Genomic DNA, 25,870 nt, shown 5'->3' on the forward strand with positions numbered 1-25,870 from the left:
CACCAAAGTATTCTAAATATTAATGTCTTGGTAGGAGGATTATAGGATTTTTTTTTCTGCAAGTAATGTACATTTCTTATGTAATTACTATTTTTAATCCTATGTATCTACAAATTCTAAGTCTTTGCAAGACAGTCTGTTTTCAATATTAGACTAAAAACAGGATAAAAATGTATAAAACAGATTACATGTAAAACATTCATGTAATCTTTGTAGAAAAGTTTCTTGAGAAGATTGAAACCATTATACTATCTATTGTTCATTTTCTAAAATCAATTCACTCATAAATAGCATAGATAAGAATACAGGCATTGAAGCCACAGTACCTAGGTTCAGAATGTGTTTCCAGAACTTACTAGCTACATGACCCTTGATATATAATATCCGAATACGTTTCCACATTTGTATACCTGTGTTACGAGGCTGCCATGAGAATATTAGTCAATACATATAAAGTGCCTGAAACAATGCTAGTACATAGTAAACGCTAAATAAATATTAGCTGCTAGTATTTGCTATTGTTACTTTATATCAGAAAAAAACAACTTCATGATTAAGGAAGATCTTATTATGAATGACACACACAAATCTGGCATCATTGTTATAGAACATCAACTACACAAAATTTCAGGTCTGAGATAGACTTAATAAGATTTTAATGCAAAGTTACATCTGTGAATTAGGTCATGAAAACAACTGGGAACAAGAACTATTAAAATAATCATGCTTTTCACAGCAGATCAAAGATATGTTCTATTGGTTAAAAAATAAGAAAATGTTGCTTTTAACCAATGTATTCTAATATGGTTATCCCTTACAAAGTAAAAAAAAAAGAAAAATTCATATTACATTTACTAGATACGACTAAACTAGTGGTTTTCAGACTGCAGGCTATGACCCAAGAGTAGTAAAATCTATTGAGTAAGTTACATGTAGCATTTTTTGTTCGATAACATAGAACAGCATCAAATAGAAAATAAATCAGAGGGTATTACATAGTAATGGGAAGAATTGTTTCATAACATTTTTGCAGCAGTTAAAATATACATTTGTGTGTCTTGCAATGTGGTATACAATGTATTTCTTACTGTGTCATAGTGTCAAAAAGTTGGGAAAACATTGTTCTTTCTATACCAATACGTAACATTTCATACATTAATCTGGACAAAAGCTTAGGTTTATTTTGCTTTTATAAATTTTATAATTCATATTACTAAAGTATACAATGAAGGGTAATATAATTAGCTGAAATCTCATGGTCATTACACATTTTTACATGTTGCACAAATATAAAATGGTAATGAGTTGTGGAGTTTTAGATAATAATCTTAAACTCAGTTAAAAGAAAAAAAAAATACTGGCCTGGTGTCATGGCTCACGCCTGTAATCCCAGCACTTTGGGAGGCCAAAGTGGGCAGACTGCTTGAGCCCAGGAGTTCAAGAGCAGCCTGGGCAACGTGGTGAAACCCCATCTTATTTAAAAATGAAAGAAAAGAAAAAAGAAAAAAATAACTATTTCTGTCTGGCATTTGAAAAATAGGGAACAGAGACTATGGAGTTTTCTTTATTAGGTGTTCTAATACCAGAAAAAGCAACGTGACGTGGTAAATAGATCACAGACTTCAGATCTGACAGCCCAAGGCAAGAATCCCAGGTCTGTATCTTACTAGCTCTGTAGCCTTCAACAATTAACCTCTCAGCCTTGGTTTTCTTGTACTTCACAAGGTTTTAAGGGTGGATACACAATAAATACACAGAACTATACCTCGGATATTAGGTGGCCCTTTTGACCACCTAATACCATAGCTGGAAAACTTACAAAAAGCCAAATTTATTATATGGACAAGGATAACCTCAAAGCCTATCTTGTGCACTAAGATATACTCATCTTCATCCAATCATACCTTGAAGATAAACCAGATAGAGCTTTCTTGAGAATCTCAGGGGTTCTATCTGAGGATGGTGGAATTTCAGGAATATCAGAATCTGTTCTGGAATCCAAATCTCCATATCTGTCATCAATATCTGTTTCCTAAAATTAAAAAGACAAATTACTTTGCAAAATCACATTTAAAAAAGCACATGCTGGCCAATACATTTCATTTATTGCTCAGTGTGTCAAATCTCAGTTACATAATCTGAAACAAAGGAACTACTATTTATCTTGAATATCTTAGCACTGCTATACTTCTTTGTTAGGAAGATTTGACTATCTTTGCTAAAATCTACTATTAATAATACAAAGGATAACTTTAAACAAAAGACACAAAAGAAGCTCCCATATTTTCTAAATCAGAAATATACCGCTAAAATCAGATATGTACTGCTTTGCCACTTAACTGGGAGATCACGGTGTTAGTTTCATGTAGATTCTGGTCAGCTGTTAAGAGTCCCTTTTTAAATTTGATTTCGATTAAAGCATCAACAATAAGAGTAATATCTTACATGAGCGTAGTATTTCACATATATTTGTAAACATTTCAACTTCCATCATTTTTATTAGATCCTCGAGAGAGAATCCCAATTGTAGCAAGTCAAATGGACCTCATCTCTATTTTACTGGTAGGTAAACTATGATCAACAGCATTTGGTGATGAGATTTTTAAAGAAGTTATTTAAAACACAAACTGACATCCGAGTGCATGTACAGTTGCTGCGTGAGTATGCTGGAGATGGCAGGGAGCTCTAGGCCTTTAAACAAAGGTGGTCACTGCAGAATTTCCAGGGATAGGGTGGTCAATGCAATTTTCAAAACAGAAATGTCATCTAATGCTCAGTTTTAAAGTTGTTCATTCTGCTACAAGTCTCCACTGCCATGTTCTTTCCTCTTCCACAACCTCTCCCCCCTCAGGCCCTACCCTTTCCATCCTACCCTGGCAGCTTTCAGTTATGAGTGGTAAACACACAGAAACCTTGGGAGAATGGCTTACAGAGGAGGAAACTGGAGTGAGGGTGTTGAACTGGGATAGAGGAAAGAGAATATTCCCTGGAGGCAAATACAACTAGACAAAGCATTGAGCAGGATATCGAGCCTGAAATAATCCTAGGAATAAAAGCACCCAACAATTCAGAATGCTGAGGATTCTCAATCCAAACTCAGCCCTTATTAGCTCCAAAACATCAGCAAATGTCATCACTCATTTGAACTGTTTCTTCATCCCTAAAATGAAGCATTTAGTATAGTGCCAAGGACTTAGTAAATTCAAATAAGCAGCAAGATAATATTATGATTGAATCAAGTCTTCTAATTCCTCATTGGGAGGCTCACCAAATATAATGTTAGCCTTTGGGAGTATTTTCAGTTTTCATAAAGCACTAATATACTTTAGTTTACTGACTTTTTAAGTATGCAATTACGAAATTAAAAGTATCAATGTACTCTAAATGACAAATGAGAAATAGAAATGTCAAATTCCCACTGTGACACCAAGAGTCAGTTGGCCCTGAAGCTGCTTAAATAGAGAGAGATGGTAATTAATAAACAACCAGACAGAACATCCCCTCAGAAAATGGCAGGGCACCTGCTGTCAGTCTCATAAGCCACAGAGCTTGGACATCTGGAACAAGGGAAACACATCAGTCTTTTTTTTTCTTTTCCCTGCCATTTTCTTTTCATCTTTAATAACCCAGAGTATTAACAGGGGTGGTGTGAGGGGTAGTGGGGATGGTGACTAACGGAAGTGGTTCTCTAGGGCAGTATCACCATCCTACAAAAAGTGCATAAGACTAGGAATCAGGAGTTACCAGCCCTAATTCCACCTCTACCCTAACTAGCAGTGAGACAAATGGCAAATCACTTAATCTGAAGGAAACTCAGGCCTTGGTTTTCTTATTTATAAAATACTAAAACCATCAGACTAGCATTCAAATTGTGCTCCTCAAAATACTAAAATTCTTTGCAAGCCACTTCAAAGTCCGCTTTGCAATAATGGTGATGTGCTGCAACCCTCCCCTCTCCACCCTCAACAAGGCTGTCCTGCTTTTATTTACATTATTTAAGCTTCTGATTTCTATTTTATACTGTTTAGAGAAACACAAAATAAAAACGTAAATTCAACTAGAAGTCTATTTCATTCTAGTAATTAAAGAATACAAGATAATTTCTAAATAGTGGCATTTTGGAGCAATGTTACTCAACTATGAGAATGAATAGCAGGGGCCCTTGTTTTACTGTATTTAATGTGTAGAATCTGTTACAAAGATGCTAGACTTGAAAAGGAAAATAAGAGTGTGAATGGAGATCAGGGAAAAGAAGGAAGTACTATAATACTTTTAATGATCAAATAGAGCCATGCAACATTGTGCACATTGAATGAAGGTATGTATGTATGTATGTATTTATTTATTTGAGATGGAGTCTCACTCTGCCACCCAGCCTGGAGTGCAGTGGTGTAATCTCAGCTCACTGCAGCCTCTGCCTCCCAGGCTCCAGTGATTCTCCTGCCTCAGCCTCCCGTGTAGCTGGGATTACAGGTATGCCCCACCAGGCCTAGCTAATTTTTGTATTTTTAGTAGAGATGGGGTTTTGCCATGTTGGCCAGGTTAGTCTCGAACTCCTGACCTCAGGTGATCTGCCTGCTTCGACCTCCCAAAGTGCTGGGATTACAGGGGTAAGCCACCGTACCTGAATGAAGGTATTTAAAATGTTTACAAGAACCTTAAAATTCGTAGCTGCTTATTCTCAAGCTCATAATTTAAAGATAATGATCCTCAACTTTCTATCCTGGGCCTGTGTTCTCCCACCACCACGTGATCTCATGGACCCCATACACCGATGACTCCCCGTAAACTTATGTCTCCAGCTTCCAACATGTCATCTCTAGGTGGTTTTCCACTGGCATCATTTGAAATTCAACAGAAGCAATGGACTTCTCTCTCTTCCACATCAAAATGCTGCCTCCTTCCGTAATTCCTTCTTTGGAGAAGATACTACCACCAATCCAGTTAACCAATTACTCAGGTCAGAAACTTAGACATCACCTTAACACTTGACATCTGCTTCCTTTAACCAACACATTCAGTCGGCACCAAGTCTGTCATTTCTCTTTCCCTCCATTTCTTTTTCTTTTTTTTTTTAATTTTTATATATTTATTTATTTATTTATTTTTGAGACAGGGTCTTACTCTGTCACCCAGGCTGGAGTGCAGTGGCGTGATTTTGGCTGATGGCAACCTCAGACTCCTGGGCTCAAGCCATCCTCCCACCTCAGCCTCCTGAGTAGCTGGGACTACAGGCATGCACCACCAAACCTGGCTAATCTTTTTTGGCATTTTTCATAGAAATGGTGTATCACCATGTTTCCCAGGCTGGTCTTGAACTCCTGGGCTCAAGCAATCCACATGCCTTGGCCTCCCAAAGTGCTGGGATTACAGGTGTGAGCCACCGTGCCAAGCCTCCCTCCATTTCCATTCTCATTCACTGCTTCAAGCCTTGCTGAGCATCACCTTCTTCTGTAAACATCCCAGAAGGCTTTTTTGTAGAAATTTTTCTAAAATTTCTATGAAAATGCAAAGAACATAGAAGAGCCAAACAAGTTTGGAAAAAGAATAAAGTTGAAGGACTTATATTACCTGTTTTCAAGAGTTCTTACAAAGCTACTGTAATCAAGACAATGTGGCATTGACTAAACAGACAAAATGATCAGTGGAAAAGAATAGTCCAGGCTGGGCACGGTGGCTCAAGCCTGTAATCCTAGCACTTTGGGAGGCTGAGGCAGGTGGATCACGAGGTCAGGAGATCGAGACCATCCTGGCTAACACGGTGAAACCCCGTCTCTGCTAAATATACAAAAAATTAGCAGGGCGTTGTGGCGGGCGCCTGTAGTCCCAGCTACTTGGGAGGCTGAGGCAGGAGAATGGCGTGAACCCGGGAGGCGGAGCTTGCAGTGAGCGGAGATACCGCCATTACACTCCAGCCTGGGGGACAGAGCGACACTCCGTCTCGAAAAAAAAAAAAAAAAAAGAATAGTCCAGAACTAACCTACATACATATGGTCAACAGATTAACAACAAAGTTGCAAAGGTAATTCAACATATGGTACTGGCACAATTTTAACAAAGAACCTTGATCCATACCTCACACCACAGATAAAAATTAAATCAAAACAGATCATAGACATTTATATAAAGCTATACATCTTCCGTAAACTCTCTGGGACCTTGGTTAGGCAAAAATTTCTTAATATGATAACAAAATTATTATCCACCAAAAAAACGATAAATATAACTTCACCAAAATAAGAATTTTCTTTTTTCAAAAGATACTGTTAAGAGAATGAGAAGACAAGTCACAGAACGAAAGTTATTTTCAAATCACATATCTAATACAGGGCTTATAACCTGGAATACATAAAGAACTCTCAAAATTCAACAAGGAAACAAATGAACAAAATATTTGGGTAGACATTTCAGGGGCAATACACAGATGGCAAATAAATATATGAAAATATGTTCAACATTATTAGTCATTAAGGGAATGCAAGTCAAAATCACAATGTGATTCTACTATACATCTATTAGAATGGGTAAAATTTAAAACTGAACAACCAAGTGTTGGAGAAAATGTGGACGAACTGAAAGGCTTGCACACTGCTGGTGAGAATGTAAAATAGTGCAACCACTTTGGAAAACAGTATCACAGTTTTTAAAAAAAATTACATATACAACCAACAACTGACCCAGCCATTTGACTCCTAGGTATTTACCCAAGATAAATTGAAGTGTAGATACAAGCAAAGACTTGTGCACAAATGTTCATGGTAGCTTTACTTGCAATAGCTCCAAACTAGGGACAACTCAAATAGCCAACAGGGAAATAGACAAATTATGTTACTTCCATACAGTGGAATATTCTCTTGTGATAAAAATAAGTGAACAATTGATACATGGATGAATCTCTAATTATGCTGAGTAAAAGGAGCCAGACAAAATGTACATATAATATACATATGTGTATGTATATATACATGTGTATGTACATGTATATGTATATATATATACACATGTATTATATTATTCCATTTATATAAAATTCCAGAAAATGCAAACTCATCTATAGGGCCAGAAAGCAGATTAGTAGGTGTCTAGGGATGAGGGAAGAACTACAAAAAGGGGCAAACTTTTAGCGGTGATAGATTAGCTCATTATCTTGATTATAATGATGGCTTCATAGACATATATAAATATATATAAATATATAAATATATAAAATATATAAATATATATATAAATATATAAAATATATAAATATATATAAATATATATACACATATATACATATATATACATATATAAATATATATAAATATATATACATATATATACATATATAAATATATATAAATATATATACATATATATACATATATAAATATATATAAATATATATATACATATATAAATATATATGTGTCAAAATTTGCCAAATTATATTTGCTATGGAATGAATGTTTCTGCCCCTGCCAAAGAACAAATTATACAATGAAGTGCAATTTTCCAATGTAATGTTATCTGGAGGTAACCTTTGTAAGATAATGAAGTCAATTAGGTAATTAGGGTGGAGACTCATGAATGGGTTTAGCGCCCTTATAAAGAGGCACAAGAGACAATCTCTCTACCATGGGAGGACACAGCAAGGCGTCTGTCTGCAAAGGGCTCTCAGCAGGAACCAAATTGGCCAGCATGTTGATCTTGAACGTCCTCCAGATTTATAAGAAATAAATTCCTGTTGTTTAGGCTATAGTATTTTCGTTAAAATATCTTCAGCTAAGATAGCACTTTAAGTGTGTTCAATTTAGTGAATATCATTTATAGTTCATGGGGACTCTTAAAGAGCAGTCCAGGAAAGAAAACTGAGGTGCTTCCCAATACTGAGGACAGAAAGGACAAGAACAAGAACATGGTCCTCAGGGAACAAAGGATACAGTTCATCAAGAGGATGATTCCATCATTACACACTGTACACAGGTTTCAAAATATGACACTGTACTCCATAAACATATACAACTATTATGTCAGTTAAAGTAAAAAATAGCTGGGTGCAGTGGCAAGCAGCTATTTCCAGCTATTCAGGAAGCTGAGGTAGGAGGGCCTCTTGAGCCCAGAAGTTAGAAACCACCCTGGGCAACATAGCAAGATCCCACCTCAAAATAAATGAATTCAAATAAGAATCAAAATTTTAAAAACAGATGATGGCTCCAAAAGGAAGTCTCTAAACAAATGAAGGTAAAGTAGTGCTTAAAAATGCAACAAAGGATAATATATTAAATCACTCACACTTTTCATCTCTTTTACAACTGGCCCCTTAAAAAGTGAGTTAGAAAACCAGGGTCAGCTCTTCTGTCAAGAGTCCCTTGATGTGGACACTGATCCCTGTAGCTCAGTTCAGCACTAAGATTTGCAATTAAGCCAAAGGAAACCCACAGAGACACAGAGCTCCACACCTGAAAGGAGGCAGCCTTTTAAAAATCTTGAAACTAAATAGTTTTACTTGAAAGAACATGAGGCTGTGTGCCTGATTTCAGCATTTTCTGTCTGTTTCTTCATGGTTTCTTTTTTCTTTTTCTTTTTTGGAGATGGAGTCTCGCTCTGTCACCCAGCCTGGAGTGCAGTGGCGCGATCTCGGCTCACTGCAATCTCTGCCTCCCGGGTTCACGCCATTCTCCCCCCTCAGCCTCCCAAGTAGCTGAGACTACAGGCGCCCTGAAGGGGTGGGTTGCCCCTCCACACCTGTGGGTGTTTCTCGTTAGGTAGGACGAGAGACTTGGAAAAGAAAAAGACAGAGACAAAGTATAGAGAAAGAAATAAGGGGGCCCAGGGGACCAGCATTCAGCATATGGAGGATTCGGCCAGCCTCTGAGTTCCCTTAGTATTTATTGATCATTCTTGGGTGTTTCTCGGAGAGGGGAATGTGTCAGGGTCATAGGATAATAGTGGAGAGAAGGTCAGCAGATAAACACGTGAACAAAGGTCTCTGCATCATAGACAAGGTAAAGAATCAAGTGCTGTGCTTTAGATATGCATACACATAAACATCTCAATGCCTCACAGAACAGTATTGCTGCCCGCATGTCCCACCTCCAGCCCTAAGGCAGTTTTCCCCTATCTCAGTAGACAGATGCCTTCCTCTTGCCTCAACTGCAAAGAGGCATTCCTTCCTCTTGTACTAATCCTCCTCAACACAGACCCTTTACGGGTGTCGGGCTGGGGGACGGTCAGGTCTTTCCCGTCCCACGAGGCCATATTTCAGACTATCACATGAGGAGAAACCTTGGACGATACCTGGCTTTCCTAGGCAGAGGTCCCTGCGGCCTTCCGCAGTTTTTGTGTCTCTGGGTACTTGAGATTAGGGAGTGGTGATGACTCTTAAAGAGCATGCTGCCTTCAAGCATCTGTTTAACAAAGCACATTTTGCACAGCCCTTAATCCATTTAACCCTGAATTTGACACAGCACATGTTTCAGAGAGCACGGGGTTGGGGGTAAGGTTATAGATTAACAGCATCTCAAGGCAGAAGAATTTTTCTTAGTACAGAACAAAATGGAGTCTCCTATGTCTACTTCTTTCTACACAGACACAGTAACAATCTCATCTCTCTTTCTTTTCCCCACAGCGCCCGCCACCATGCCCGGCTAATTTTGTTTTTGTATTTTTAGTAGAGACGGGGTTTCACTGTGTTAGCCAGGATGGTCCTGATCTCCTGACCTCGTGATCCACCCGCCTCGGCCTCCCAAAGTGCTTGGATTACAGGTATGAGCCACCGCGCCTGGCCTTCTTCATGGTTTTCATATAGGCATGGATTCCTTCTCTTTCTCCCAGGAGTGGAAGTGAAGAGAAGGAACTGCTTTCTATCTGTGCTGGGGAGAAGGACTAAACTGATTTAATTCCTAATGAGTCAGCAGTTTGGTGAACGAAGAGTGAGGAAGCTCAAGACCTCTATAATGATAGAGAATGGTCAAGGGACTTAGCAACATTGCTTCGTTTCTTTTGAGGCAGGGTCACCCAGGTTGGAGTGCAGTGCACTATCATGACTCACTACAGCCTCACCGTCCCAGGCTCAAGCGATCCTCCCACCTCAGCCACTCAAGTAGCTGGGACTACAGGTGGAGCCACCACACCTGGCTAATTTTTTGTTATTTTTTGTAGGGACAGGGTCTCCCTATGTTGCCCAGGCTGGTCTCAAACTCCTGGACTCAAGCGATCCTCCCACCTTGGCCTCCCAAAGTACTGGGATTACAGTTGTGAGCCACTGCTCCCACAACACTGTATTTTATAGACAGAAATCTGGTTACCTCACTCATCGGCTCTGTGGTCCTATCCTACACTAATTAATTATAATTGATAAAGCCTCCTTATTTTTTTTTTAATTTGAACTGCAAAGGGAAAGACTGGTCCCCAAATCTTTCTCCGCAGCCCTGTTCTATTCCCCACTGAAGGAAGGAGGTGACTGGTTGGTCCAGTGTACTACTTTACCAATCCAATCAGGAGTTACACTTTGTGGTGGATCCCAATGATTGGATAAGAGAAAACCAAATGTGTCTCAACATAACATAAAATGCCTGAGTAAAAGGCAAATCTGATTACACCATCCACCTACCTCCTCATCACAGGGTATAAACCCAGCCTCCTCTTACTCTCCAGCCAGGGCTTTGGCCACACCCACCCAGCCACTCCAGGCTCTGCAGAACTAAAGCTTCTGCGCTCCCCACAGCGTGAGGAGTCTTAGCCTCTCAATATTGTGCTACAGTATTCTTCTATTTATAACTTACGCTCTTCCTCTTTGAGCCTGGCTTTGCCTGACTGGTGCCTATTTATCTTTAAGGTATCAGCCTAGATGTAATTTCTAGAAAACTCTTCTTCAGGGAGCCTGTCAAGGGTAAAATAATGCTTCCCTCCCCACTTTCCCCACCAAGATATTCACGTCTTAATCCCAGAACATGTGAAGATGTTGGTACAATTCAAGGGAGAATTAAGGAAGTGGGCAGGATTAAGTTTGCTAGTCAACTGATCTTGACGTGGTGAGCTTATCCTGGATTATACAGGTGAGTCTAATATAATCACAAGGGTCTTTATAAGTGGAAGACTGGAGGATCAGTCAGAGATGACAGAAGCAGAGGTACAGTGATGCTGGTTTTGAGCAAGGTGTAAGGGGCCACCAGCCAAGGCATGCCGTTAGTCTCTAGAAGCTAGAAAAGGCAAGGAAACAGATTTTCCCCTACAGCCTGCAGAAGGAACATGGTCCTACCGGGACATCTTCACTTTAGCCTAGGGAGACCCATTTTGGACTCCTGACCTCCAGAACTGTAAGGTAAGTTTATATTGTTTTAAGACACTAAGTTTTTAGTGATTTGTTTTAGCAGCAATCAGAAGCTAGGGGAGCTCCTCAGCCCATTTTGTGCAGCTCTTTGCATGCCAACATTTGTATGACATGTTTTGATTGCCTGTTCACCCAGCAGTCTCACCCACCATGGCCATTCCTGCAACCAGAAGCTTGGTGACTTTGTGCTGAGGGAATTATGACTGTCATCTCTCTATCCTCAAATGGAATCGGGCCAAGTCTTCCAGGCTACAAGATTGCTGCTCTGTTTTTTGCCATTCCTAAGATGCTATCTACAATATTCAAATCTTACTTAATTTTAAGGCCCATTTTAGGACTTTCCTAGATGTTTGGCTCCTTCTGATCTTCCTCCAGTGATATCTCATTCTATTATACATTAAGATCATACTATTTTGTATGGTTTCATGTATGTAAGTCTTAAATTCCAAATTAAGAATAAAGATCACTAGAAGAAAAGAACTCCATGGAATTACACAAAAGAACAATGAAGGAGTTTCACTCAAAATCTGAATTATTACTGCCATCCCAAACTTGTTTTTTACCTGAGATCTTATTAATGATTGGTCCTCACAGGTACATCACTTTTTGAGGGCTAAGATAAATAATGCCTCTAGCTTTTCTGCCTTGCCCTCATTTAGAGCGAAAAACAAGTATGGTTGGCCCCCTCATATTTGTGGGTTCCATATTCGTGAATTTAACCAGCCTCAGATGAAAAATATTCAAAGGGAAAAAAAAGTGACTGAATCTGTACTAAACACGTAGACTTTTTTCTTGTCATTATTCTCTAAACAATACAGCATACTATATTGTACAACTACAGTATGCAACTATTTATGTAGAATTTATATTGTATGAGGTATTATAAATAATTGAGAAATAAAAATAAAAGCCCAAGCCCCCCGGCTGACTGAACAAACCCCTTCTTGGCCAAAGGGACACCAGAGAAACTTCAGAAACTGAGTTCCAGCCACGATGGGACAGGAGGTTGGACATGCCTCATTATGCCCCTTCCTTATTAACTTTTAGCCAGAATTCTTTCCTAAGGAGTAAGCAGAAACCAGCTCTAGAAAACAACAAACAGAGTGCCCCTTCTTTTAACACCTTTAGCTAGTCATCTGAGGCTGCTACTGGACTCTCCCTCTTTGCAGCTTTGATATGACAGCTTGCCAGTTTCACAATGCATCCCTTTCCTAAAAACTGACCATCATCAGACCGATTTTGGCCATCTCTTGGATGATGTGCACTGAGGGTTTTCATGTCCTGTGCTTCACCTTTAGGAGCACTTTGGGAGCCCGAGGCAGAAGGACTGCTTGAGCCAAGGAGTTTGAGACCAGCCTGGACAACATAGGGAGACCCCATTTCCACAAAAAAAATGTAAAAATTAGCTGGGCATGGTGGTGCATGCCTGTGGTCCCAGGTACTTGGCAGGCTGAGGTGGGAGGATCACCTGAGCTTGGGAAGTTGAGCCTGCAGTGAGCCATGACCCATAGATAAGGAGAGCCAACTGTGTATATATGGCAAGATAAAGCAAATTTAGCAATCTCTTAATAACTGTTAAGTCCTAGGTATGCTGATGATCATTGTACTAACCTTTTAACATTTTGATATTATTAAAAAGTTACAATAAAAAGGTAAGGAAAACTTCAAAACTAATATTGAGACTCAGGACATATTACCCTAAAATATGATTATAGAGAACTAGAATATGCCACCTCAAAATATACTTCTTTGGTATATTTCAAGATTATAATTCTGAGAAACTGCAGACACATTAGTAGCTCTGAAATGCAGTTATTTCTTAAAAAAATTTATATCTATAAAGGAAATCTACATTAGTAAAGTATTTGTATAAGGAAGACAGCTGCTCTGAGACTTTTATTACCTAAGAGACTATCCGCATAACAAGACAGCCTTTATTCACCATGCATTTCCTCCCGTTACCCTCCCAGAACTTGCGTGGCCAGCACCCCTTAGAAGCTGAATAGGTTCCTTTCAGTATCTCAGGGTGCTATATAAACTTCAAAAATCTGACCCTTCTTTCCTGTTTTGTTTTGCACATATGTAATTAAACAAGAGAAAAATGGTTTTTCTCTTGTCTTATGTCAATTTAATTTGTAGCCCAGCCAAGAAACCTAGAAGGGTTTTCACTCTCCTACACTAAATAATATATTGATTGGGGTGAAAAAAGAAAAATAGCTCTGAGCTGACCCAGCTATGTGAGGTATGTAAAATTTATCAGGCCCCAGAGTATGGGACTTCAGTCACACCTCCACACCCGTGCCTGGGAGCAATTACTTAAAGGCATTTTGTTTCAGACTGGCTGCCTCACCCCTTATCTTCCTGGAATTTATGATGCAAAGAACAATGTGTAGCCGATCAATAGTTTATTTTAATCTAAATCCTTGTTAAACAATTTAGGAACTGCCTTTTCTTTTTTCCTTAAAAACCCACTTGTAGGCCAGCACGGTGGCTCATGCCTGTAATCCCAGCACTTTGGGAGACCGAGGCGGGTGGATCACTTGAGGTCAGGAGTTCGAGACCAGCCTGGCCAACATGGTGAAACCCCGTCTCTACGAAAATACAAAAACTAGTCAGGCGCAGTAGAGTGCGCCTGTAATACCAGCTACTCAGGAGGCTGAGGCAGGAGAATCGCTTGAATCTGGGAGATAGAGGTTGCAGTGAGCCAAGATTGCGCCACTGCACTCCAGCTTGAGTGACAGAGCAAGACTCTATCTAAAGGAGAAAAAAAAAAAACAAACCTTGTAACTGCTGCTAATCAGAGTGTATACTCAGCGCAACTTGAATCTAAGCTCCAGAGTGGCCATCCTCAAGCTTTGAGCTCAAATAATCATACATTTGAAATTCATTATTTAAGGTGACAGAGGATGCAAACATATGTTGTAAACCTATCAAGACAAAGAAGGAATACCTCTGAGAGGATAAGTCACCCAGATCACTAGCTAGTATCCTTATCTTCTTGTATACTTTGTACACCTTTTTGTATCAACCTCATATTTATTAAAAGCAGTATACATTATTATAAATGGGACTACTACAAGCAGAATTCCAGGGGGCACTATCTACATTGAACTCTACGTGAATAGTGCCCCACAGAATTATTCGAAGCCTCAACTCTGAGACGGTTCAAGTACAAGCATAGTAAGTAGATGAAAAAATAAAAAGCACAACTTGAAAGACGAGTCTAATTTGGTTTTCCGAATCTGGATTTTTATATATTGAGATAAAATGTGAACTTCCAGATGGGCTTAATAAATATTCATTGACCCACAGACAGCCCCACATTGTTTGTGAAATGACCTGCTTGGGACTGGAAGGTAGCAGTCAGCCAAAACTTAACTGTCAAGGTGTCTGATCCCACCTGGGTCACCCAGGTGATGAAGTCAGATTGGCTACATCAGCCTTGCAGAAAGCTCTTAAATAGCTGGCCATGGGTTCCAGCAAATAAAGGGAACTGCAACCATAGCCAGGAAGCAGAAAAGCAACACTGCTTTCTTAGCTGCGATGTTTGCAAAAAGCAGCTATAAATTTCCATAGATAAGAGTCCACTCTGGACTGGACTCTTTTTTCTCCCATCCTGTGCCTTTCAATTTCATATTTTAAAAGTTTAAAATCTTGACAGTTCTGAGAAAGTGTTAAGCAAACAAACATTCAATGACATAACCTGAAAAATATCTTTCACCTGATTTTGAGGATAAGAAAATAAGTAAATACTTAGATAATAAACTTGGCGTATCTCAGGGATGATCAAAAACCAATTGGTTGGCTGGGCACAGTGGCTCACGCCTGTAATCCCAACATTTTGGGAGGCCGAGACAGGTGGATTACTTGAGGTCAGGAGTTCAAGACCAACCCGGCCAACATGGTGAAACCCCATCTCTACTAAAAATACAAAAATTAGCTGGGCTTTTGTGCTGCGTGCCTGTAATTCCAGCTACTTGGGAGGCTGAGATGGGAGAACTGCTTGAAACGGGGCGGCGGGGGGGCGGGTGGCGAAGCTTATAGTGACCCAAGATCGTGCCACTGCACTCCAGCCTGGGTGACAGAGTGAGACTCTGCCTCAAAACAGAAACAAACAAACAAAAAAAATTGGTCATTAATGAAATTACTTCCTCTCCATTTCTAGAGTTGTTTCAAAATGTGATGTCATTCTCATTAAATAAGTTCTGAAACATTTCTCAACCAAATAAAGTATAAACAGCTTTATAGCTTTTATGAAATAAAAGCTAATGATTTCTTGTAATTGATCATAAGTAAGTGATGAAATACTTGAAGTGCTGTTTTAAATCTAGCCGCCTGAAATCACCCAATGACAGGCTTTCAGCTAAAAATTTCTAATCCAATGCCAACATTTCATAGATTCAAAAAGACCAAATTAGTCCAAAATCACACTAGGTAATAACAAAGTAAAAATTTTCTTAATGTTTTAAATTGATTTTATACATTTAGGACCACACATCTGATTTCTCCTTTACATTTTTTAATTAGAAAATTTAAGGTAAATCCTGGCTCTAAATATCATGATTCTGAGCAGGGCATTTAGGCTGTCAAATTCCAATTTTCTCATAATGTAAACTAAACTTATCTCCCTTGCCTATATAATTGTTAAAAGACTAAAATTGATATTAAGTATAAGCAAGTATTTTGCAAATTATAAATTATTTTGCACTAAAAAATTAGTTTATATCATTATTCCATGCAGTAAAAGTCCATAATTCAAGAGATTAATATATTTTACAATCAGTTGTTGAGCAACAAACAAATCCTGACACCACCTCTTTTCTCAAAGAGTATAAAAAAGCCACAAAAAAGTAACATTCAAGCAGTGTCTTGCTTATAATAGGCACTCAACAAGCATTTACTGAATGCACAGAACCAAACCAAGCCTCAAGAAATATGTTTATAATTTCCTAAATGACCTATGTTCTTTACACTGAACTAAAATCTGTATTTTTGGAAAAGACATCCCCAAATATAGAATGGTTAAAGGAAAACAAACACACCAGACCCCTGTCTTTATCTGTGTTATCTGGGAAGAAATGTGAGAGTCTATTTTACAAAAATGAAATTCATAAACACATAAAGAATACTCATACTACATGTACATATATCTTAATTTTTCTTCATAATTTTCCAGAGGACATTAAATTATCCCAATATTCCCCAGTATATTTTGACAAACAAAATATTGTTTGTGTTAAAAAGGAAAAGAAATTTTTATTTTGAAGAATATGAGTCTCATTAAATTATCAGGCCCCGAGAGGCATTTAAAATGTGTCAGCAGTCACGTCTCTCACCGTTTGAGCTAAACAATTACCTCTTCCAGCCACTTGCTATGTTGGCTCTGGACTGATACCAGGTAGCCATAAAGACACTGTAACTCATACCTTACATTTTAAAGCTGAATAGCCAATCATTCATCAATATTATCTCTGTAAGGCAATGAGAATTCCTGTCAAACAACTTTGTACCAGCCCATTCCTTGTTCCTTTTTGCCTTTAAAAACTTGCTTATAACAAAGGCCAACCAAGGCACTCCCCCGGACAACTTGGAAGTATGTCCCAGGCAGTGTACTCACTTTGGCTCAAGTAAAGTCTTTAAATTTGGCTCAAGTATTGTCTTTAAATTCTATGTTATGCCTCAGCTTCTTCTTTAGGATGACAGCATCAAAAAAACCCACTGTGGTACACATCCAAAGCCTGATGTAGTTGATGACATTCTATGGTAGTATCTCTCAAAATAATAAGAAAATGAATTATTTAAAGATCATAAACAGTAAGTGAAAATTCATATGGTAACCCTCAGATATTCTTTAGAAATCTCAAGTTAACTACCATTCCTAACCCGCACATAGCTTACTTTACATTACCATGCCTTCAGATTCACTCTTTCATTAGTATAACTTGAGTATTCCTGGAAACTCTTGCTAGAGTTCACGTTATTTACAAAAATTTCTAAAAGACACATCAACTCTTTGAAAGGAAGCATCAACGAACAGTTTAGTCCTAAGACTCTCTGAAAACGTTTGCCTCAAAATCCTTATCTGGCTTATCCACTAACCCCAAATTGTTACATTGTGACCCTTACCCAATCCTAATCAATTCCCCACATTGAAAGACCTGCCTAAGGCCGGGTGCGGTGGCTCATGCCTGTAATCCCAGCACCTTGGGAGGCCAAGGCAGGCAGATCACAAGGTCAGGAGATTGAGATCATCCTGGCTAACATGGTGAAACCCCGTCTCTACTAAAAATACAAAAAACTTAGCCAAGCGTGGTGGCGAGCGCCTGTAGTCCCAGCTGCTTGGGAGGCTGAAGCAGAACCATGGCGTGAACCCGGGAGGCAGAGCTTGCAGTGAGCTGAGGTCGTGCCACTGCACTCCAGCCTGGGCAACAGAGCGAGACTCCGTTTCAAAAAAAAAAAAAAAAAGACCAGCCTTAAACCAAACTTCCAATTCTCAAATAAGTTACACCTTGCCTCTCCCCTTCTGAAATACTACCAAGGCTCTGTGGAAGTTTTCCTCACTGCAGTAAGCTAAAAAACCCAGCTCTCTCTTACCACTTGGTAATATTGCTGATATTTTGGAAGCCAGCATTTTTAAAAAATGTTATTAAATGAAATGAATATGCTGTGCATGATAAAAGCTGAATCATGGAAAATTATTTAGGTAGTAATACTGACTGATAATTTATCAACAATTAGGGAGTATCAGCCCAAATGTAGTCCAGAAATCTAGATCTAAACATTAATATTTTATTAATGGCCTAGATCTAGATGAAAAACTATAGAAAATGTTCATTACACTTACAGGTGGCATCAGCACAACCTGTAGTGAAGTGTACCAAAATGAAGTAATTTACAAAAACACAGGAAGGCTTTTACAATAACAAAATAAAGTAGACAAAATGCAGTGTTGAATCCCGGATTGTATCCCAGGGCAGTAAACAGACAGTGGAACAACCGTGAATTTCTGAATAGTATCTGCGTCTAAGATGATATTATAGCTATGTTAATTTCTTAAGTTTTGACCGACGTACCACGGTTATGCAAGATACAAACCTTACGGGAAAGTCAGTGAAAAGTACACAGAAATCTTTGTAATGCTTCTGTAAATGAAACCAACCACCTTTACAAAAACTGTAACAGTGAGAAAATCATAACAGTGAAAAAAAATCTGACCTAACCAACTCTAGCTTGCCTTTAACCTTCAAGCTGCCCATGGTCATTCCCAAGTGAGGACCAAGCTAACTTTGGAAGGAATTTAGTTTATAGGTTAAATGATAATAGCTCTTCCCTAAACTAAACTGCCTTTATGAAACTAATAAAAGGTCACAAGTTTAGGATTATGAGAGGGAAGTGAATTTTGCTGTGATTACATGTAAACAACTACCAGCCACCGCTCTGGAGATCACAAGATTTGTAACTTCTCCAATTACTTCTATACATAGTATCACTATTAAAGAAGCTAAGATTGGCCTTTTAAAAGATAGACCGCTTTCAGATTTTTATATTTCTGATGACTGGATAACTCCTCCCAAACCAGCAACCCCTGTGGCCTACCATCCAGAAGTGGACTCAGCATACAAGGACCATTTTCCATACCCCTGTAATTGCCTCCCCAACCAATCAGCAGCACCTATTCTCTAACCCCCCTGCACACCAAACTATCTTTTAAAAAGTCTAGCCTCCAAATTTTTAGGGAGGTTAATTTGAGTAATAATAAAACCCTGGCCTCCTGTTTAGCCGGCTCTGTGTGCATTAAACTCTTTTTCTCTATTGCAATTCTCCCGTGTTGATAAACCAGTTCTATCTGGGCAGCAAGCAAGAAGAACCTGTGGGGTGGTTACATAAATCAAAGTTGTTCCAAAATTAAAAGTTTATTTGAAAATAATAATGTATTCGCCGGGCACAGTGGCTCATGCCTGTAATCCCAGCACTTTGGAAGGCCGAGGCGGGTGGATCACAAAGTCAGGAGATCGAGACCATCCTGGCTAACATGGTGAAACCCCGTCTCTACTAAAAACACAAAAAATTCTCTGGGCATGGTGGCGGGCGCCTGTAGTCCCAGCTACTCGGGAGGCTGAGGCAAGAGAATGGCGTGAGTCCGGGAGGCGGAGCTTGCAGTGAGCCGAGATCGCAACACTGCACTCCAGCCTGGGTGACAGAGCGAGACTCCGTCTCAAAAAAAAAAAATTATGTATTTATGAAAGAACCTGCACACATCTCAAATGGAGGAGAGACGTTAACGGATCTCTGGATTGTTTTCCCCTCAACTTCACAAACCAAAATCTCTAAGTAGCAGCCCCATGCACAAACACACAGGGACCTTACCTGAAAGCACACTATTCCACGTGTGCTCCCCTTGACTGGCCACAGCCTCAATGTGCACCCTCCTTTCTCCCACTTCAGGGTCTAGCAAGTGAAGGAAATCAAAATATTTCACCCCAAATTATACTTCTTTGACATATTTTGAGATGGCTGTTCAGAGGGCCTGCAAACAAACAGCCCTGCAAAGCTGTCTTTTGTGAGGGAGATTTGCATCTGTAGAGAAAATCTGCATTGATGCAACCTGGCCTTCTCTGAAGGTTCTCTCTTGTCTGGATCTAGGAAAGATTAACTGAGAGTCTGACATTTTTAAAGGTCTGAAAGAAATATTCACCGTCTATTCTCTCTGAGGGCTGCTCCCTATGAGGTTTCATCTACATGACAGGACCACCTTTGCCTCAAGATGGTATATAAGCTTCTGCGCCTCTTGGGGTTCAAGTAATCACTCTGTCTCCCTCCTTCCATCCCACATGTTAATTTGTATGCCATTTCTCCGATTACTTTACCTGTCGTCAGTTTTTTCTGGCAAGTCTTCAGAGGGCAGAGGGGAAGTTCTCCCTTGGTCTCTACATGTCATGTCTTAGCTCTTTCTGTTTCAATGCTCTTTCCCACTCAACCCATTAGATCTTCACCAGCCCACTTCCCTGCCAACCTGAATCTGTGGTCATCCACTTCAATCTTGGCTTCGCTGACTCTCTAATTCCCTACATCCTGGACCTCTGGCACTCCCCAGGCCTATATCACTCACATTGCTTTTCTTCTTCTCAGCTATTAAATGGGGATATTCCTAACACACAGTCACACAACACTGAATGTGACTGGAACACATTTGAACTGTTATTTTTGGGAAGTGTGATATGAAATGACCAAAAGGTAACTATTATAAAACTATACAGAATTATCAAACTCAGTGAAGATTCAACTGAACACAACTTTATTGTTTATAATTTAATTGTATATATACCAAATTATATATAAATATATACAAATATAAATATTTATGAATTGAGTTAAACCAAGTTGTTTCTAAGATCCCTTGAAGCTCACTGGTTCTGAGTTCCTACTTTACTAACTGAAGGCATCCAACACTTGATCTTCTCCTTTCTGCTTTTCAAAATGTTCCTGTATCCGCCCTTCATTCTGTCTTTCTTTTCTTAAGGAAGGGACATGCATCCCTCTTTTCTTTCCTTGGATATCCCAATAATCCATAGTCTCTACCCCATGTTTGCTTTCTTTTTCCTAGGGCCTACCCATTGTCTTCAACATCTTTACTCGTTTGACTTTCATACAAATATATATTTCCCCTCCTCTGAAAAGAAAAATCTTCATTAATCCTCCTGTCTCTCTAGTTGCCATCCTGTATTCCTTTCACTGCCACTTTGTAACAGTAACTACCAACATTTCACCTCTCAATTTCCTCAACCTAAACCTGCTTCTACTTAGATCTTTTGCTAAACTCCATGTTCTGTCTCAGCCCTTATTCCTAAGTACTACTGATGATGTCTGATGATGTCCTCTAAGCCAGGGGTCCCCAACCCCGAGGCCACAGACCAGTACTGGCCTGTTAGGAACTGGGCCTGTTGGGAACCGGCTGCAGAGCAGGAGGTGAGTGGCCTGCGAGCGAAGCTGCCTCTGTATTTACAGCCACACCCCATCGCTGCCTCCTGTCAGATCAACAGCAGCATTAGATCCTCACAGGAGCTTGAACCCTGTTGTGAACTGCACATGCAAGGGATCTAGGCTGCATGCTCCTTATGAGAATCTAATGCCTGATGATCTGTCACTGTCTCCCATCACCCCCCAGGTGGGACTGTATAGTTGCAGGACAACAAGCTCAGGGCTCCCATGGATTTTATATTATGGCGAGTTGTATAATTATTTCATTATATATTACAATGTAATAATAATAGAAATAAAGTGCACAATAAATGTAATGTACCTGAATCATCCTGAAACCATCCCCCCAACCCATCTGTGGAAAAAAGTGTCTTCCACAAAACTGATCCCTGGTGCCAAAAAGTTTGGGGACCACTGCTCTAAGCAATGCCTCCTCCTTTTGCTCTCAGGACCTTCATTATCTCTTCCTCTGTATCTCCAACCCTGTGTCTAGAATGCTGATTCAAGAAAAAACCCAACACGTCCTTTGCTTAGAACACCCTACCCAAACCCTTGTAAACCTGGTGAGTCCCAGGAATCCCTTCATTCCCAGCTCAATCCTCATCCACTGTTTAGAGCTTTTCCTACAGTCTCCAGGTAGAGGCCAAGGATGCCCTCTATGCTAACAACGAGCCTTGTACAGACTTCTAATAAATCTAACTCATATATGTCTCCTGCAGGGTTTATTGAAGAGGTCCCTTGTCATTTTTCAAGTACCACTCCATCATTTAACACTTGGGAACATTGCCCTGCAGGTAAGAAGTATTTTTTTCACTTGCTAATTATCTGGAGTACAGAGCCTTCTCTCAGCATAAGTCACCAGTCCGGAACAAAGGGAGTGTCATGTTAATAACACCATTATTAAAAGACTACAAAATGGCAATGCATGGGAGTGTATTATAATAGCAGAATATAATGTACCTCCTTCATTTCTTTCACTAATTCCCCAAGAGTTTTGCCTTTACTGCAACGGAACAGAGAAGGCCTTTAATGAGTTTGAATTGACCAAATATTAACCAGCCTCCAGTGTGCAAACTGATTTTAAAATAGCCCTTGACCTGGAAATATAGGTGTATTCAAATACACACCCTGATAAGAAAGGACAGACAGGGATAGAGTTCAACATCTATAAGCTTGCCAAAAGTTCCTCATGATAAACTCTAAAAGTAGAGCAGTATTTTAGATATGGTTTGAATATGTTCATCCTTGTCTAAGAAATCTTGACAGAACAGGTTACATATAGCAAAGTCTACTTTCAGAAAACAAAATCCAGCTGGACATGTGTCAATAAAAACCAACAGTACTGCACTGATAAATAAATAAATATGCAGCAAGGTAACCCAGTCACAGATAGCTAGAGACAACAGTTCTAATGAGTCAAATCACACGACAGAAGTAGTTTCCATTTTAGATATATTATGGTGTTAAAAAAAGAAAAAACTTAATTCCAAAGGTATTTTATGCATGGCTTCCTGAACATCTTTTCTCTTACAAAAGCTTGTTAGCTTTGTCGAGTTAAGGAAGTCAACATAGAGAAGCTGGTATTTCCTTGATGCGAAACTATACCAGTGCTAAAAACAAAACAAAACAAATCCCAACCTAATTAATTCTATTTTGGGTCTAGTTTCCAAGGCAGTTTTCACAGACTATTCTCAGCCCACTGTTTCTAGTTGTGTAACTTCAACCTTCAGTAGCTGGAAATTGTTATATTTTGGGTAATTCCTTGACACATATGTTCTATTACAGACTCATTTTATTCTACTTACTATCAAGGGTAAGGGGAAAAAAGTGTCACTGCATTGATTCTAAGGTTTTAGTACTAAGAATCACGTTTATGTTTATGTCGTGATATCATGTGATACGTTCCTATTAGGGCTTTGTAATTTGGGTTACATCAAATTCATCAACATCAACTTTCAGGTGGAATCGTCCCCAAATCAGAACTGCCAGCCAATCTCAGCAACCACATAAATCAGAAGAAAAGGAATCAGGAAACTTAGATTCTAGTTTCAAGAGCCACGAATTTGACCTTGGGCAATCCACCTCACTTCTGTAATTCAAACTGCAATGCCTGCTTCCAAAGTATGCTTCTAGAAACAGTTTACGTGTTTTGGGTTTCTCAAATAAAATGGAATTTTCTAAACAGACGGTTTGATACAACAATCTATTCTCTGGCCCAATTTCCCAAACCATCCAGTCCATAAGGTCATAAAACTGCATTTCTTCACAAGTTCTTACTTGCACCACTGTATTACCAAACACACGCCCGAATTCCTTTTCTAGTTTTAAGTAATATCACATCTACTTATTCTTAAATGTGAAAGAAGAGTAATCTATAGAAAAGGAAGTGAAAAGCCTTCATGAATTAACGTCGGGTTATATGAAATCTACTGGTAGACAGAAGAATTGCACTGTCTGCCGTGTACTCAAAAGAAGCTGGAAGATTACTATTATGTCACGTGCATGATACTCTCAAACCTCCAAAATCTATCATACTGAAAAATGATGGAGAAAATGAAAGTGCAGATGGGGCAGCGCCAGAAGCCAAGCCTCCCGCGTCAGGATCCAATGAAATGATAAGAGCCGACGGTGGCACGTCTCTAGCCCTTACTAACTTTGTTCTCTCTACTGAGAAGAGAGGTGAAGTGGCAGCTACTAACTGCACTGCAGCCCCTAGGAGGGCAGGTTCCCTCCTGATTCCAGCGTCGGCCCCAGATCCTGAAAAAGGGACCGGAAGATGAACCTAAACTGTAAGCCGGGTTGAGTAGCCCATTTCTCCCGGGCAGCGGCCGCGGTCACCCTGGGAACCGCACCGCCACTGGGATCCCGGGTCCCGACCCCCTCTGGGGAAGGAGGAAGCAGTGCCAGGCAGGGAGGAAGGTGCACCGGCAGCCTGCAGCCTCACCTGACGCTGGACGAGCCCCACCCTTGCTCTCAGATGTCCCGCTTCCAACCAGGACCCAGCCAGGGCGCGGCGTCCGCCTCTCTCAGCTCCACTTACTTTGTCGCTAGTGCTCTCGGTTTCGTGGTCGCCGCCGGCCGCCTCTCCCTCGCGGGGTGGCGGCGACACCGCTTCCCTGGGGCCGGGGCAGCTTCCCCGGTGCCTCAGCTCCAACATCTTCCGCTCCCGCGCTGCCGTGGCGGCCTCCTCAAGCACCCCGAAACCTGAGCTGCAAGCAGGGTTCTGCAGGCGGGGCGCCCCGCCACCTCGCAGCCGCGCCCTGGAGTCCCGCGGAGCCGCAGCCACTAAAGCGGCCCCACCATAGAGCGGCCGCCGCGCCGGTCACCTCCAAAACGGCATCAACGAGAGAGCGCTCGAGGCAGCCTGCAGCGAGCGCGGCTCCGGTGGAGGTCCCGGGCAGGCTCGGGGCGCCTGGCGCTAGTAGAGAAGGCGGAGACGCGGCCTCTGGTTGCCAGGTGCGCGTCTCCACGCAGAGGCCCAGGTGGGAGGAGGAGAAGGGGCGGGTAGAAAAGGAGGACTCTTGACCCGCTTTAGCGCGGCGCTGGGCTCCCGCCGCCGCGCCGGCCCCTCCCGCCCCGCCCCGCCCCGCCCCCCGGAGCCGGACTTGGAACCGGCTGGTCCCGGCCCCGCACACTTCTCCCTTCCCGGGCCTCCCGCACCGGGCCTCGCGCCGCAGGCCCCGCCCCTCTGCGCTGCACTGCGGTTCCCACAGTCCCGCCTCCCCGCGAGGTGACGTCAGGAGCCCGGCCCGCGACCCCGCCCCCGCCTCTGCGTGCTGGCAGGTGGGGGCCTGAGAAAAGGTGGGAGCGGCTGGGCGGGAGGAGGCTGAAGACCTGGGAGGCGGAGGCGGGGCCAGCGCGGGCTGGAAGTGAGCGTTGAGAACTTGCAGGCTAGTCCCTGGGCCGCTGCGAGGGCTGGAGGAGCTACTCAAAGACGCCCGCTAAATGTTGACAGCGCTCAACACTGCTCCTTCAAACGCCTTCCCGGCCTTGTCAGCTTGACACGCGCGGCGGGTCGGAGGCTCACTGGACCAGAAACTTGTCTGGCAGGACGGACTGGTTGGCCCCGCGGCATTCCAGCCCAGTGTCATCACCTTGAAAACAGGAGATGCTTTTGCCTCACTGGGCGTCCAGAGGTGCGTCGGCCAACAGTTCCAATCACAACCGCAGCGCCGTCTCCCAGAAACTCAGTACTGAATCTCACAAAGGTCACCACCTAGGATCCCAACACAGTGTGAGATGCTGTGGGGCGCCGTTGCCCTCCAGCTAGTCTCTGAGCAGTGGTGGAGCTTGGGTTGCCAAAGCGGGAACAGGAAGGGCACAAGATCTGCATTAATTCTAGTCCTAATCCTGTTAGAAGGTGATTAGTTTTCTTGACATGTATCCGCCACCCGGTCATTACTGACAAGCTAACAAATGAAAAAAAAAAAAAAAAAGAAACAAAGAGAAAAAAGGAAAAAGGCGGGCCTTCACACAGGACAAGGTTCAGGAGAGCACCCTTATAGAAATAGATCAACTATATAAGTTCTTCAAGGTCTTTACTGACACTGTAAAAGTAAGTAAAGTGTTGAAAATTTA

The 25,870-nt window shown here is 41.1% G+C and overlaps 1 protein-coding gene across 1 annotated transcript in view; it reads right to left on the reverse strand.

Moving 5' to 3' along the window:
- Nucleotides 1-24,874, reverse strand: part of CDS1 (CDP-diacylglycerol synthase 1) — a 71,846-nt gene extending 46,972 nt beyond the window's left edge. The window contains exons 1-2 of the mRNA XM_055297110.2: nucleotides 24,333-24,874; nucleotides 1,905-2,032 (exon numbers count right to left, since the gene is read on the reverse strand). Coding sequence (XP_055153085.1) covers nucleotides 1,905-2,032; nucleotides 24,333-24,449 — 245 coding nt within the window. The 5' untranslated portion in view covers nucleotides 24,450-24,874. The remainder of the gene's footprint in view (nucleotides 1-1,904; nucleotides 2,033-24,332) is intronic.
- Nucleotides 24,875-25,870: the final 996 nt, after the last annotated feature.

This window comes from Symphalangus syndactylus, chromosome 10 (genome assembly GCF_028878055.3).
Source record: "Symphalangus syndactylus isolate Jambi chromosome 10, NHGRI_mSymSyn1-v2.1_pri, whole genome shotgun sequence".
Lineage (NCBI taxonomy): Eukaryota > Metazoa > Chordata > Mammalia > Primates > Hylobatidae > Symphalangus > Symphalangus syndactylus.